Here is a 14,911-nt window from a genome sequence, read left to right as displayed (position 1 = left end):
TACTATGCAATTGATGCAATGTTACACAAGTTTATATGTAATAATAAACCTGTTTTATTTTTTATCAATGTTCTCTAAACAATTATTACCAACTGCATGTCCTCACACTTCATTTAAAGTCCCATTTTCCCCCCTTCTTTTACCGTCCCCCCATTTTTGTACCTTTTTGTAGGCAGTGGGCTCCAATGTACTGATGTACAATAATTACTGCTATATTACTATGCTTCTACGTTATTATTATCTCCGTACAAGCCCACTGCCTGATGTATTATATTTATCTATTGTTTTGTTATGATATTCCCCTCATATTCAACATGAATAGGGATGGAGGCATCTTGCCCCTATTAGGTAGAGCCTCATTTAAAGTCCCACCCTCTGAACCTCGGTTCAATTCTTTGGTTTGTTATGTATTATCCGGGTATGGAGTGCCTTTTCGCAGGCCAACCCCTTTTCTCTTGCCTATGTTTTCTACATTTTCTATTTATGCTGTATTGCTGCAATATGTTGTTTAAAATCAATAAAAAACTATTGAATACTAGAGTGTCAACTAAAGACTTACGAAAGTCACTGGTAAATGATAACATCCCTGTTAGCGAATCTACAATGCATAAAACACTAAACAAGAATGGATTTCATGGGGGGATACCACAGAGGAAGCCAATGCTGTCCAAACAAAACATTGCTGCACGTTTACAGTTTGCACAAGAGCACCTGGATGTTCCACGGCAGTACTGGCAAAATATTCTGTGGACAGATGAAACTAAAGTTGAGTTGTTTGGAAGAAACACACAACACTAAGTGTGGCAAAAAAGAGGCACAGCACACCAACATCAAAACCTCATCCCAACTGTGAAGTGTGGTGGTGGGGGCATCATGGTTAGGGGCTGCTTTGCTGCATCAGGGCCTGGACGGATTGCTATCATCAAAGGAAAAATGAATTCCCAAGTTTATCAAGACATTTTGCAGGAGAACTTAAGGCCATCTGTCTACCAGCAGAAGCTCAACAGAAGATGGGTGTTGCAACAGGACAATGACCCAAAGCATAGAAGTAAATCAACAACAGAATGGCTTAAACAGAAGAAAATACGCCTTCTAAAGTGGCCCAGTCAGAGTCCTGACCTCAACCCGATTGAGATGCTGTGGCATGACCTCAAGAAAGCGATTCACACCAGACACCCCAAGAATATTGCTGAACTGAAACAGTTCTGTTAAGAGGAATGGTCAAGAATTACTCCTGACCGTTGTGCACGTCTGATCTGCAACTACAGGAAACGTTTGGTTGAAGTTATTGCTGCCAAAGGAGGTTCAACCAGTTATTAAATAGAAGGGTTCACATACTTTTTCCACCTGCACTGTGAATGTTTACATGGTGTGTTCAATAAAAACATGGCAACATTTCATTCTTTGTGTGTTATTAGTTTAAGCAGACTGTGATTTTCTATTGTTGTGACTTAGATGATGATGATCAGATCACATTTTATGACCAATTTGTGCAGAAATCCAGATCATTCCAAAGGGTTCACATACTTTTTCTTGCAGCTGTATCTTGATACTACTTACATTTAATTTGAATTCCTAGATGGCTGAATTCAGCAGCAGTTACATTGCAGCCTCATTTTTAGGGACAGCATTGGATGTTATTATTTGTTTCTAGAAATATGTAATTGACTATTTAAACCAGGACCTAAGAAATCAAAATAATTTCCAATAAACTTTGGAAGAACCATTGATCTCCAATCTGAGACCTGCATTAAAACCAGTTTTCTCAGTTTAAGAGTTATCAAGGTTGTTCTAAGACTTCAGATTTGCCTAACTGATCATTTCAAGGGATTTGTAGCATGTCAGAATGATTTAGATCAGCCACGTCGAACAGTGGGCCCAACTGAGAGGACTAAATATTCAAGGGGGGCACATTGTCTCTACTGTGGGCCACATCATTTAAGGAAAGGATTATGGTACCTTGGAATTTAAAGTATATGCAAAACCAAAAACTTTTTTTTTTTTTTATAGATAGAGTACAGGAGGGTTAAGACTGCTGTCATTTTTGTTATTTGCCATCTGTGCCTCATTAGACTGAGTATATCTTTCCAGTGTGAAGGATATCCCCTATTGGATAGTTGTAATGGGAACATGTGTCCCCATTGAAAGTTTTCCCTCTACCCCTGTTCTGGTGGCAACTCAAAATGTTCAATTTACTTTAATTTCAATAAAAGTGACACTGATAATCGGGGGCAATTAGACAGAGTGGATCTACCTTAAACGAACATAAACAGCAATAAAAACCTGACAATATTTGTAAATGCTGACCACTCCATCCAGTCCTAGGAAAAGGTTTTGCCTTTAGGTATACTTTGAAGCATTCAAGTAGAATGTAAATAAAGTAGACAGACAGTGTACAAAACAGACGTGTCCAGTTGACGCGTTTCACGACGCCACTGCGTGGTTATGAGTAAGCGACCTACAGCGTCGTGAAACGCGTCAACCGGACACGTCTGTTTTGTATACTGTCTATCTACTTTATTTGTGAGGAATAAAGAAACCTTTTGATTTCATCATAATACCTTGAGTGCGGTCTCAAACTTGAACTTCTTCTACCCTTGGATGACGGATCTGACCTGCACCGGGTTTGGAACACACACCTGAGCATTTTTTTCCTGTTTTCTCATACTTTGAAACATCCCTAGACCTAAAAAGTTTGGCCTTCACCAATACTATGAAGCGTAACTAAACCCAAGAACAAAAGTGTATAAGCCGTTAAATGTGGTGTCTACGTTAGTTTTCTTTTTTAGTCTAAGAATGTTTTTAACCAGTACAGAAAATACTTTACCTGTTCTTGCCAAAAACACAGTGTCTGTTTCACTTTCTGTGAGTTGAACTAGAGGTAAAAACAATCTTCTCTCTTCTGTAAACTGCTAATCCCTATTACCCATGTAATATAGATATACAAACATGTTTGAAGTCCATTAACCACTTTACCACCGGAGGATTTTGCTGTCTTCCGTCCAGGCCACTTTTTGTGATTCGGCGCTGTGCGACTTCAACTGACAATTGCGCGGTCGTGCGACGCCGTACCCAAACGAAATTTACGTCCTTTTTTTCCCACAAACAGAGCTTTCTTTTGGTGGTATTTGATCACCTGTGCGATTTTTACTTTTTGCGCTATAAACAAAAAAAGAGCGTTTATTTTGAAAAAATAACAATATTTTTAACATTTTTTTTATATGAAATTCCCCCCAAAAAAGATGTAAAAACCAATTTTTTTTTAAATTTTTGGCCAATTTGTTTTATGCTACATATGTTTGGTAAAAAAAATCGCAATAAGCGTATTTTGATTGGTTTGCGCAAAAGTTATTGCGTTTACTAACAAAGGGAAAGATTTCTGTCATTTTTGGTGTTTTTTTTTTAACGCGTAATGGCGGCGATCTGCGATTTTTTTGCGGGACTGCGACATTGCGGCGGACAGATCGGACCCTTGACTGACATTTTTGACACTTTTGGGGGTACCAGTGACATTACTGCAGTAATCAGTGCTATATATATGCACTGTTACTGTAAAAATGACACTGGCAGGGAAGGGGTTAATTTTATTGGAGAGGGAGGGGTTAATGTATGCCTGGTGCTTACTGACGTGTAGGGGGGGAGGTGACTGAGTGAGTCATGGACAGATCGGATGTCCAGCTATGCTGAACAGTCCGATCTGTCACTCCCTGTCACTATGGAGATCCGCCCGCTGTGTTTACACACAGCGGGCGGATCTCCAGACTCGATCCCCGACGATCGGGTAAGAGCAGCGGCGATCGCCGCTGCTCCTCCCCTGGCCCGACTCCCGCTGTGAATGAAAACAGCGGGAGCGAGCCTCCGGCGGCGCGCAAGCGCCGCCCAGAAGGGGGAGTGTCTGACGACGTAGTACTACGTCGTCAGACGATAACGAGCCACTCTGCCGCAGTAATATTACTGTGAGCAGAGGTAAAGTGGTTAATAAACACATAATAGTGTAATTGTGCCCAGAAGAGGGTGGGAGTTGGTCAATAGCTTTAAATAGGATCTAGCACGTTCTACATTGTTTACTGTATGTTTGAAGTCCAGCCTGGGTAGATGCCCCAGCTTTTTCTATAGATTTGCTGTAGGAGTGAGCATAGCCACCCAGGGATAGAAAGTGTGTTATGCACTGGATTACCACTTGTAAATAAAGGAAAAAAAAATCAGAAAAAAGAAAAGTAGGCCTAATTTAAGGAATGGTAAACTTCAATATATGACATTTTTTTTTTGGTTTGGATATGCTTTGATATGATAATAAGAATTGAAAAGGTCATAGTTAATCCAAGAGAAAGGGGTCTTTAACCAGTTCCCTACCGGCGCTTAGAAATATGACGCCAGCATGAACACTCCTTCCCTCCAGGTGGGCGTCATACAACGTCCGCCCATTCTCGCCGCAGGGGAGCGCAGCGCAGCGATCTGGGACAAGACTTGTCCCTCGGATAAAGCCCATCCCTACTCCCAGTGGGGACGACTCCCCCAGACACCCATGGTTGCAGGAAAGAAATTTGCGCCTTCTATGGCTGGCCTAATACTACCCTTCCTCACACCAGTCCGGTAACAACAAAGGACCTTCTACAACAACTGAATTCTGCGATCAAAGGTATGCCATTGAGAAGCTGCACTACATCTACACTTTCTATACCCTATATATGTTTTATCAGATAAGTGTTACATATAAATAAAATAAAGAATTATAAACACCTATAAAATAACAGCTTTACTGAATAAAACAGTCATCCCTTAAAATGAGCTGCAATCCCCATGTCCTGCCTTTTTGCTAGGACAAAAACCATTGTTTTTCACTTTTATGATGCTGGGATTGAGCAGTGTTCAATGGTTTCCTGCCTTAGCAGCAAGGCAGGTTGTGGGTATTACTAAGTTTTTGCTAGGCTTCCAGGGTGATTACAATGACCTACAGTTATGACAGTAAACCTATTGGCTATTTAGCAAAGCTGCACATTTTTTCAATACAGTAATTCCCCTACATATGAACCCTCGAGCTGCGAACTTTCAAAGATGCCAACGTGTTTGTACAGTTTTATTTCGTTCAACCCAGCGGGCTGAATGAAAAAAAACTGACAGATTGATGTACCAACACAAGCAATGTTGGTGCAGCGATCTCCCCAGCTGTGCTATTGTGTTGTTACTCTCCCCGCCAGAACACACTGATCAGTGCTCACAGCCTTTGTCTGCAAGCACTAATCTTTGTTGGGCTAACGAACAAGTTGGACTTACGAACGAGCTCCTAGAACAGAACTCGTTCAAACACAGGGGACTTACTATACTTGAACCCCTAACTGCATATGCTATTTTATGGAAATGGCAAACTTAGCCTTCAATGTGTAAAATTGTGTAAAGGAAGAACTGGGTTTTCCATAGCAACCATTCCAAGTCATTCTCTTGTTTTGTAATCTGTACTCAAAACCAATAAAGAACTCTATGGGCAACGCAGACAACGTTTTCAGACAATTTTATATATGAGCTAAGTCCCCTTGTGCAAAAGTAGTTGAAGACCATTTATACTGTAAATATGTCAGGGAGCAGTGTAAAACATGGACACATGCTGAGAATGTCTGGGTATGGTTAGTAGATTCTCTAATTGTTTTATCTTGATAATCACTGCATCTGCAATATTCATTTTATATGAAAACAGCATTGTTAAACCGGTAAAATCTGCATATTATCATTTTATTATATTGTGTGCCCCTGTTTAAAAGTAAACCTACTGTAACATTTATAATTAAAGTGCTGATCGAACGGGCTGAATTTGATTAAATACTGACAATGGTCGAAACGTGATTATAAGCCATGGGCTCAAATAGTTCAGGGAGACTTTTATTACAATTTAGTGTTTCGACCCTTGGCTTCTCTTGCAGATTGAATATACACACAGTGTGACATATTACTTTGGACAAAGCCCAAGGAGATCATATTAGCCTTTACATTTTGCCTTATCTACACCGTCCAAGTCACAATGACTTTTCATTTCAATAGGATCAACCATTCTTTCCAAGCCTGCTGATGCTGTACTATTACTATTGTTGCTCAGGATGCGGCCTGCTGCTTGCCCGTATCCAGTACAGCCAGGGAATGCAAAAAAAAAAAAAACTACTACTAGTTATTGCTATGCCAATAGCTTATTTCCTAATGTATAATAATTTAGAATGCATGCTAGTGCTTCTTTCACTGTTACTTTTAATGTTAGTCATTTGTAAATTATATTTGTTTTCAATGAAGCTACTGAGAATGCCAACATTTTTATGAGTGAAAACTGGCATGCAGCTGTAACGGTAAAGGGTCACAACCAACTTCTTTGTTTTTACTGTATGTAATCTGCTCTATGGGGCTCACTAATATGGGATCAGGGCAGTTAAGCCTTGCCCACCCAAAATGGTTTCTGCCCCACACACCTACAAATAATAAGTATATTTATTGCCAACAGCTGAAATTGGTTAGGTTATGTCTTAACCCTAGGTGCAGAATTCCCACTGCACACTAAAAATGATACATATCTTCTTACTAAGTTGTACAGGCCAATCGACTGGCCCCTACGTTGTATAGACTATGACAGTAAGGTTTTGATTTTACCCTGGGAAGTTGATGACATATATGTCTGCAGTCTGTTACACAACAGTGACTAAAATAATTAGGATTTTTTTTTTAATTAAAAGAAATAGTCAAAAGCCTTTGAATGTCGCCCAGGTTTGTTAAATGCTAGCCAAACTGAAAAATGACATATTACAAATATATTACATATACACTATATTATCAAAAGTATCGGGACGCATGTCTTTTACACACACATGAACTTTAATGGCATCCCAGTCTTAGTCTGTAGGGTTCAAAATTTAGTTGGCCCACCCTTTGCAGCTATAACAGCTTCAGTTCTTCCAGGAAGGCTGTCCCCAAGGTTTGGGAGTGTGTCTATGGGAATGTTTGACCATTCTTTCAGAAGCGCATTGTGAGGTCAGGCACTGATGTTGGAGAGAAGGCCTTGATTGCAGTCTGCACACTAGTTCATCCCAAAGGTGTTCTATTGGGTTGAGGTCAGGACCAGTCAAGTTCCTCCATGCCAAATTTGCTCATCCATGTCTTTATGGACCTTGGTTTGTGCACTGGTAAGCAGTCCTGATGGAACAGGAATGGCCAACCCCAAACTGATCCCACAAAGTTGGGAGCATGAAATTGTCCAAAATGTCTTGGTAGGCTGACACCTTAAGAGTTCCCATCACTGGAACTATGGGGCCAAGCCCAACCCCTGAAAAACAACCCCACACCATAATCCCACCTCCACCAAATGATTTGGACCAGTGCACAAAACAAGGTCCATAAAGACATGGATGAGTGTGGGGTGGAGGAACCTGACTGGCCTGTCCTCAACCTGATAGAAAACCTTTGTGATAAAGGAGAGAGACCGCAATCCAGGCCTTCTCGTCCAACATCAATGCCTTACCTCACAAATGCGCTTCAGGAAGAATGGTCAAACATTCCCATAGACACTTTGAAAATATAGAAGCACTGGTGTGCTGCTACAGCTGGCTGATGGGGTATTGCAAGGAATAAAATGTAGTAAATATGTGAAAAGTAAATTGCTGCTACCACCAAAGTCAATTATTCAAAACTTGAAGAAAAGAACAATTAGTAATGTGAAGGTGGTGCCCTAGTCTAAATAAAATACATACAATTTGTAATCCTATTACAATTAATATACACGATCAAAACTAAAGCCAAAATATCATTGTGACAGGAATATAAACAAGAAGATTAGTGCCAAATGTCCACCGTGAAATAATTACAAGAATAATGTAAAATTGATACACTCATAAGGTATAAATATCAAAAAAGTGTAAAATGTTCTTCCATTATTAAAAAATGAATCTGTGAATCACTTTAAACATGCAGTGCTTCTTCAATGAAAAAACTTCAGTGCTCAATGTTCAAGATCCATCCACCTGCTATCCACCTTTGAAAGCAATGCGCGCTCACCTGCAGCACAATGGTAATGTGCAGTATAAAGTAAACCAATCCACCTGGGGGAGTCCAATTGCTTCACTTAAATCCTCCTCTAATCAGAATGGGAATGCTCCACGGTTTTATATAGGCAAACAAATTGTTTTCATAGTGTAGCATGTTTAAAAAGCATTTATTATTTTTAAAAAATTCATCCAAAACACTCACATTTTGACAGGTAACAAACAGCATGGAATCCAAATCTCTGTGTGCAGCTTCAACTCCCCGGCTGAAGAAGTGGCGTGACCAGTTACGCAACACGTAGGAGGAGCCAGTGACGTCAGACGTCACACAGACATTTGGATTCCATGCTGTTTGTTACCTGTCAAAATCTGGGTGTTTTGGATGAAGTATGTTTTAATATACTACACTATGAAATAATTTTGTTTGCTTATATCCAACCCTGGAGCATTCCCATTCTGATTAGAGGAGGATTCAAGGGAAGCCATTGAACTCCCCCAGGTGGATTGGTTTACTTTATACTGCACATTACCTTTGCGCTGCAAGTGAGCGCGCATTGCATTTAAAGGTGGATAGCAGGTGGATGGATCTAGCACATTGAGCACTGAAGTTTTTCATTGAAGAAGCACTGCATGTTTCAAGTGATTCACAGATTTATTTTTTATTATTGGAAGAACTTTTAATACTATTTTGATATTTATACCTCATGAGTGTATCAATTTTAAATTATTCTTGGATTTATTTCACGGTGCACGTTTGCCACTAATCTACTTGTTTATATTCGTATCACAATGATATTTTGGCTTTAGTTTTGATTTAGTATATTGATTGTAATATGATTATGAATTTTATGTATTTTATTCAGAATAGCACACCACCTTCACATTACTATATATTCCCATAGACACACTTCTAAATCTTGTGGACATCGTTCCCAGAAAAGTTAAAGCTGTTATAGCTGCATAGGGTCGGCCAACTTAATATTGAACCCTACGGACTAAGACTAGGATGCCATTAAAATTCATGTGTGTGTAAAGGCAGCCATCCCAATACTTTTGACAATATAGTGTATATTAGAGCTGTTGTGACCATATCCCTAGTCTGAGGCAGGCAGGTAGTAAAATCTATAAATATCCATTTCTCTAACAATTCATTCATATTCCTACCCAGAAGATAAAGTGTATCCTTTCGCAAATGTACAGGTTTACTCTTTTATAGAAAACCCTGTATGGGTTGCGATCTAGTATGCCCTCTCCCAGACCTCGGAGGCTGTGTGGGCCAGATTCTTACTGCCTAGTTCTCTGCCATGCTAAGCTAAAATGATTGTCAAACTGCTACAGTGAGCTAGACTGCCTGCCTTGAAACAATACTTCTCTTTGCACAAGAGAAATTGAATGTAGTACAGTGCATTGCCTACCTTTCTTACACATTATTGTTTCCTAATTTTCAGCTGCAAATCAAAAGGAGACTCTGACTCTGACCGTTAAAGTAAAAGAAGAACCTAAAGATGAAGAGATTAGCAGTTCCCTGTCTCCACATTCTGGTTATACCTACAGCCATGAATCCGAGGCACGCCTCTCCAGCACACCAGATGAAGCCAAGACCCAGGAAACACAGCCAAACCCATTGACACAGGATATATCTGTCAAAGCAGCATCTGAGCTCCTCATGAAGCTTTCAGGTAATTAAAGTTGAAGTTTAATATGCTTTTATTTTGCCTTCTCTGGTTCCTCCTTTCTCTCCTCTTCAATGAAATTTTAAAATATAAATTTTTTCTATTTTCATTACATACTTTTTTGTTCGATCTAGTGATGTCTTCACTGGGTCTCTGTGTTCCTCTACACAATGCAGACAGATCATTGCTGGTGGGAGGTGCCAACAGGGTGCTGTATAGAGATGAGCTCAGGCGTGTTCGAGTTTCTACGTGCCCGATCCCGCCAGGAGGTCGACACTGCACTCAGCTAATCACAGGCAGTGAGACATTTCCTGATCTGTGCAGCTGCGGATCGGGAAATGTCTCACTGCCTGTGATTAACAGAATGCAGTGTCGACCTGCTGGCAGGATCGGGCACGTACAAACTGAAAAACGCCCAAGCTCATTCCTGGTGCTGTACATAGCTTCCTAAAAGCATCTTGGCACCCTGCCGTGATAAGTGGGTGTCAGTCTGGTTTTTCTAGGAAGGCTTCATTTCATTTGCATGCAGACTGTTCTATGTATTGTGCACATGTGATGCTAAACTTCCATAAGTAAAACAACTGAAGTCCAGTAAATGAAAGGGGTGGGCCAGGGAGCTTGGGAGGAAAGAAGAGGAGCCTGTGAAACTGTACGAGACTTGAAGGTAAGGCTGGAGTTCAGCTTTAATACAGCAATGCTGCTTTATCAGCTGTCTAGCGGATGCTCTGTAGAAATTCACCTTGCCCAGTGTCATTACAAGCTTGGCTGAAAAGCCAGGACCGATCTGTCAAAGTCATACCAGAGGTACAGAACATTTAAAGACCCACTGGGGGATCAAAATCTGTCCTTCCATCTTAAAAAAAAAAAAAAAAAGTTAAAATGTTCATTTATGGATGGAAACTTTATGAGGCAAAGTTTCTTTAAATATCATATATGCATTTCAATAGCTTTTAAAAAAGACTACCAATAAACGATCTATACTGAAAGTTGTATAAAAACCACTGTTATCTGTATTCAGGAGACAGATGTTTTCAATATGTATGCCCTGGTATTAATAATATTATTATTACAATACAGGATTAATGTAGCGTCAACAGTTTGTGCAGTGCTTTACAACATAAGGGCAGACAATACAATTTCAAAATAGTTTAATACAGAAGCAATCAGAGAGCCCTGCTCGTTAGAGCTTACAATCTAAAAGGGAGGGTCAAGTGAGGTTAGGTGGAGACAGGATAGGCTTCTCTGAAGAGGAGGGTTTTAGGGATCGTCTAAATGTGAACAAAGAGATATTTGGACATGTTTGGGTGGGGAGTTCCAAAGGATGGGAGAGGCATTGGAGAAGTCCTAGAGGTGAGCATAGGAGGAGGTGACGAGGGAAAACAGGAGTTCTCGGGAGGAAGTAAGAGAATGATTTGGTTGTTATTTTTTCAGATTTTTATATGGCTTTGTAAATTGTTAGTATTTTTTATTGAATTCGATAGTGTTCATTGTTAATTTATTGACATTATCAATGGTCAATTTATAATTACGCCTAGTCCATCAAGAGTGTTTTAAATGCTTTTTTTCCAAGGTAATGATGTTAATGCACCCATCATCCATGTATTTCAGTCCCCTTTTTTGCTGATAGATATACTCCAAAACATGTAGGGAAGCATATTAGTGTTTTAGTTTTTTTTTTTAATAACTGGATTTATGCATTGGCATATTTTAGCAAAATGTAACATAGGCTGCCATGCTGACTCACTTGCTTTAATACTTTTTAACCACTTGAACTCTGGAAGATTTACCCCTCCTTCATGACCAGGCCATTTTTTGCAATACAGCACTGCTTTATTTTAACAGACAATTGCGCAGTCAGGTGATGCTGTACCCAAAAAATTGTTGTTTTTTTTTTTTTCCACACAAATAGAGCTTTCTTTTGGTGGTATTTTATCGCCTCTGCGTTTTTTATTTTTTGCATTATAAACAAAAACAATTTTGAAAAAAAAAAGCAATATTCTTTTCTTTCTCCTGTAAAACACATCCATTAACCACCTCCCACCCGGGCCATTGTAGATATACGGCCGGGCGGGAGTCTCGTCCTTCTGAATGGACGTTCCGGAACGTCCTTCAGAAGGAGAGAGATCGCGCCGCCGCGGGCGCGCGCAGCGGCGCGATCTCGATGTGCCTGTGTCCCTAGGACACAGAGCAACAAGACTCTGCAGGAGGGCCCTGTGATTGGCCCTCCTGATCACATGACGGCTGTGTCCAATCACAGCCGTCATGTAATGTCAATACAGCCGTTGTAACGGCTTCGATTTCTTCTCCTCCTGACAGATCCTGTCAGTGAGGAGAAGAGGAGAGGATCTATTCTGCAGCCGGGGTGATCAGTGAGTATTTCTGATTACTCACTGATCACAGGGGGGGGGTCTGTGCTGGTAATCAGATGATTGATTACAAGTGCAGCCCTGGGGGGAGGGGGTGCCACTAGAGCCACCAGGGATGCCCACCCATGACCACCAGGGATGCCCACCATGGCCACCAGGGATGGCACACAGGGCTCAGAGAGCCTGCCAGTGGTGCCCCCCTATCAGTGCTGCCCACCAATGCCATCTATCAGTGCTGCCCACCAGTGCCCGTTATTGCCATCTATCAGTGCTGCCCACCAGTGCCCATTATTGCCCACCAGTGCTGCCTATCAGTGCCCCTCATCAGTGCCGATCAGTCCCGCCCATCAGTGCCACCTATCAGTGCCCATCAGTGCCGCCGATCAGTCCCCATCAGTGCTGCCTATCGGTGCCCTTCAGCGCTGCCTATCAGTGCCCACCAATGCTGCATATCAGTGCTATCTATCAGTGCCACATATCAGTGCCCATCAGTGCTGCATATCAGTGCCCATCAGTGCTGCATATCAGTGCCACCCCATCAGTGCCACCCCATCAGTGTCTCCTCATCAGTGCCTGTCAGTGCGGCGTCATCAGTGCTCATCAGTGCAGGAAAAAACGTATCCATTTACAAAATTTTATAACCTAAACAATAAAACTTTTTTTTTTTTTTCAAACTTTTCGGTCTTTTTTTATTTGTGCACCAAAAAAGAAAAAACCTGGCGGTGATCAAATACCACCAAAAGAAAGCTCTATTTGTGGGGAAAAATGACACAAATTTGGTTTAGGTACAGAGTTGCATGACCGCACAATTGTCATTCAAAATGCAACAGCGCTAAAAGCTGAAAATTGGTCTGGGAAGGAAGGGGGTTTAAGTGCCCAGTATTGAGGTGGTTAAAAAATGTAAAATATCTAATTCCTTCATCAATTTAGTCCAATATATATTCTGTTACATATTTTTGGTAAAAAAATCACAATAAGCATATATTGATTGGTTTACAAAAGAGTTGTAGGGTCTACAAACTGTAGGATATATTTATGGAACTTTTGTTGTTTTTTTTTTTCTTTGCTAGTAATGGCGGCGATCAGCTACTTATAGTGGAACTGCGGTTCTGCGGAGGAAAAAGTGGACACTAACTGACACTTTTTGGGAACCAGTGACACTAATACAGTGCTCTATCCTAAAAAAATATGTACTAATGACACTGGCAGGGAAGGGGTAAACATCAAGAGCGTTTAAAGGTTTAACTGTGTGCCTAGCCAGTGCTTGTGTACTGTGTGGGAGGTGCTTTTACTAGGGGAAGGCATTGATCCACACAGGATCTGTGCCTTCCCTACTCACAAAACTGTGATCCGCCTTGTTTACATAGGCAGATCGCCGTTCTGGCTCTCTGCCTAACAGTACCCGCCGATCATGCATGCACACCCCAGACCCTGTAGTGCAGAATCACATACTAGGTACATAATCCTGCGCAGAAGAAGCCTCCTTGCCACCGTATATGTAAGTTTTACGGTCGGCAAGTGGTTAAACTACTGAACCTCAGATGCAGCTTGTCACATGCAACTGTTGTCTGCCACCAGATGCAGCTTGTCACTTGCCACTGTCACCTGCCACTAGAGGCAACTTGTCACATGCCATTGTTGCCTGCCACCAGATGCAGTGTGTCACTTGCTACCATCGCCTGCCACCAGATGCTGTGCTATTTTGCTGGTGTTAATCCCTCTTGGTAATGTATTGTGCCAAATTCATGAAGCATTTGCAATACTTTTGGTTCTGACAGCGACTTCCAAATTCAGGTAGTTCCAAAATGCACCACTTTTACTTTGTGTCGCATGAAATGCCAACTTTACATTGTGTCGCATTGAATGCACCAAATGTAAAAGTGGAGCTAATTAAGACCAACTCTCTTTTAACTTACAGAGAAAAACTGGCTCAGACAGATTTTGCAAACACGTGCATTCTAAAAGTGGCGCAACATGAGCCAAATTCAATAAAGTAGATATTCGCCAGCACACCAAGGATCATCAATTTTGTCCAAACGGTTTTCATTACAGAAAGATCACATCACAAAACAGTGTAGTGCCAATAAAAAATAAATTTAACAATTTAATAAAAACCGTTTGGATGAAATTAATGATCCTTGGTGTGCTGGTGAATATCTACATTATCATACAGGTTCCAATATCCAGCTATCGGTCGCTACAGTGCCCAGTACCCTAGGAGCTCTTTTCAGGAATGTGTGCGATGGGAATATGGACTGTGGACTATGAGCCAAATTCAAGTACAAGTTGTAAATGGGTATATGATTTTGGCGCATTTGGTACCACCTTTTAGAATGCATGAGAGACACTTTCGCTAAATCTGCCTGCTCCAGTTTTTATGTATTTCAGGGAATGTAGTATTATATTTAATCATATTTAATTTGATTTCTTTTTGTATTATTCCATGCTAGCATGGGTTAAATTGGAACTTAGTAAAAGAATGCCTCCTTCAAAAGTCAAAAATACATATTATAGGCAATTCCAGAATTTTTTATGTCCCTAGGACTTTTCCACATATTATAGTTTTACAAACTGAAAAGGAAATGCAGAAAATTAGTATTTGTACTATTTGATTTACATAATATACACATTTGAAAGGTGAAAATATATTGTCAAAACAAAAGTTAACTAAACACAGAAGTACAAAAAAAATTGATAAATGGAGTTACAAATTGGAGTAGATCACTTTAATTTAATGAGTCTTATGATTCAGCACCATAGCATAAAACATTTTAAGTTTTTTTTGATTTGTAAGGTGCTTATTTGAATAAAGTCTGTCTAATTTGTGGATGCTATCTATACATTTGTTTCGATGTACTGT

General features: G+C 40.4%; 1 protein-coding gene across 3 annotated transcripts in view; it reads left to right on the top strand.

Annotated features, from left to right (window-relative positions):
- Positions 1 to 14,911, top strand: part of ZNF827 (zinc finger protein 827) — a 418,517-nt gene that overhangs the window by 224,194 nt on the left and 179,412 nt on the right. For all 3 annotated transcript variants that reach the window (XM_082258929.1, XM_082258930.1, XM_082258931.1), the window contains exon 5: positions 9,461 to 9,691. In XM_082258929.1, the coding sequence (XP_082115055.1) occupies positions 9,461 to 9,691 (231 nt within the window). The remainder of the gene's footprint in view (positions 1 to 9,460; positions 9,692 to 14,911) is intronic.

The sequence above is a fragment of the Pelophylax lessonae genome, assembly GCF_965119305.1.
Source record: "Pelophylax lessonae genome assembly, chromosome: 1".
Lineage (NCBI taxonomy): Eukaryota > Metazoa > Chordata > Amphibia > Anura > Ranidae > Pelophylax > Pelophylax lessonae.
The sequence above is the reverse complement of the archived record's forward strand: the minus strand, read 5'-3'. Positions and strand labels throughout refer to the sequence as shown.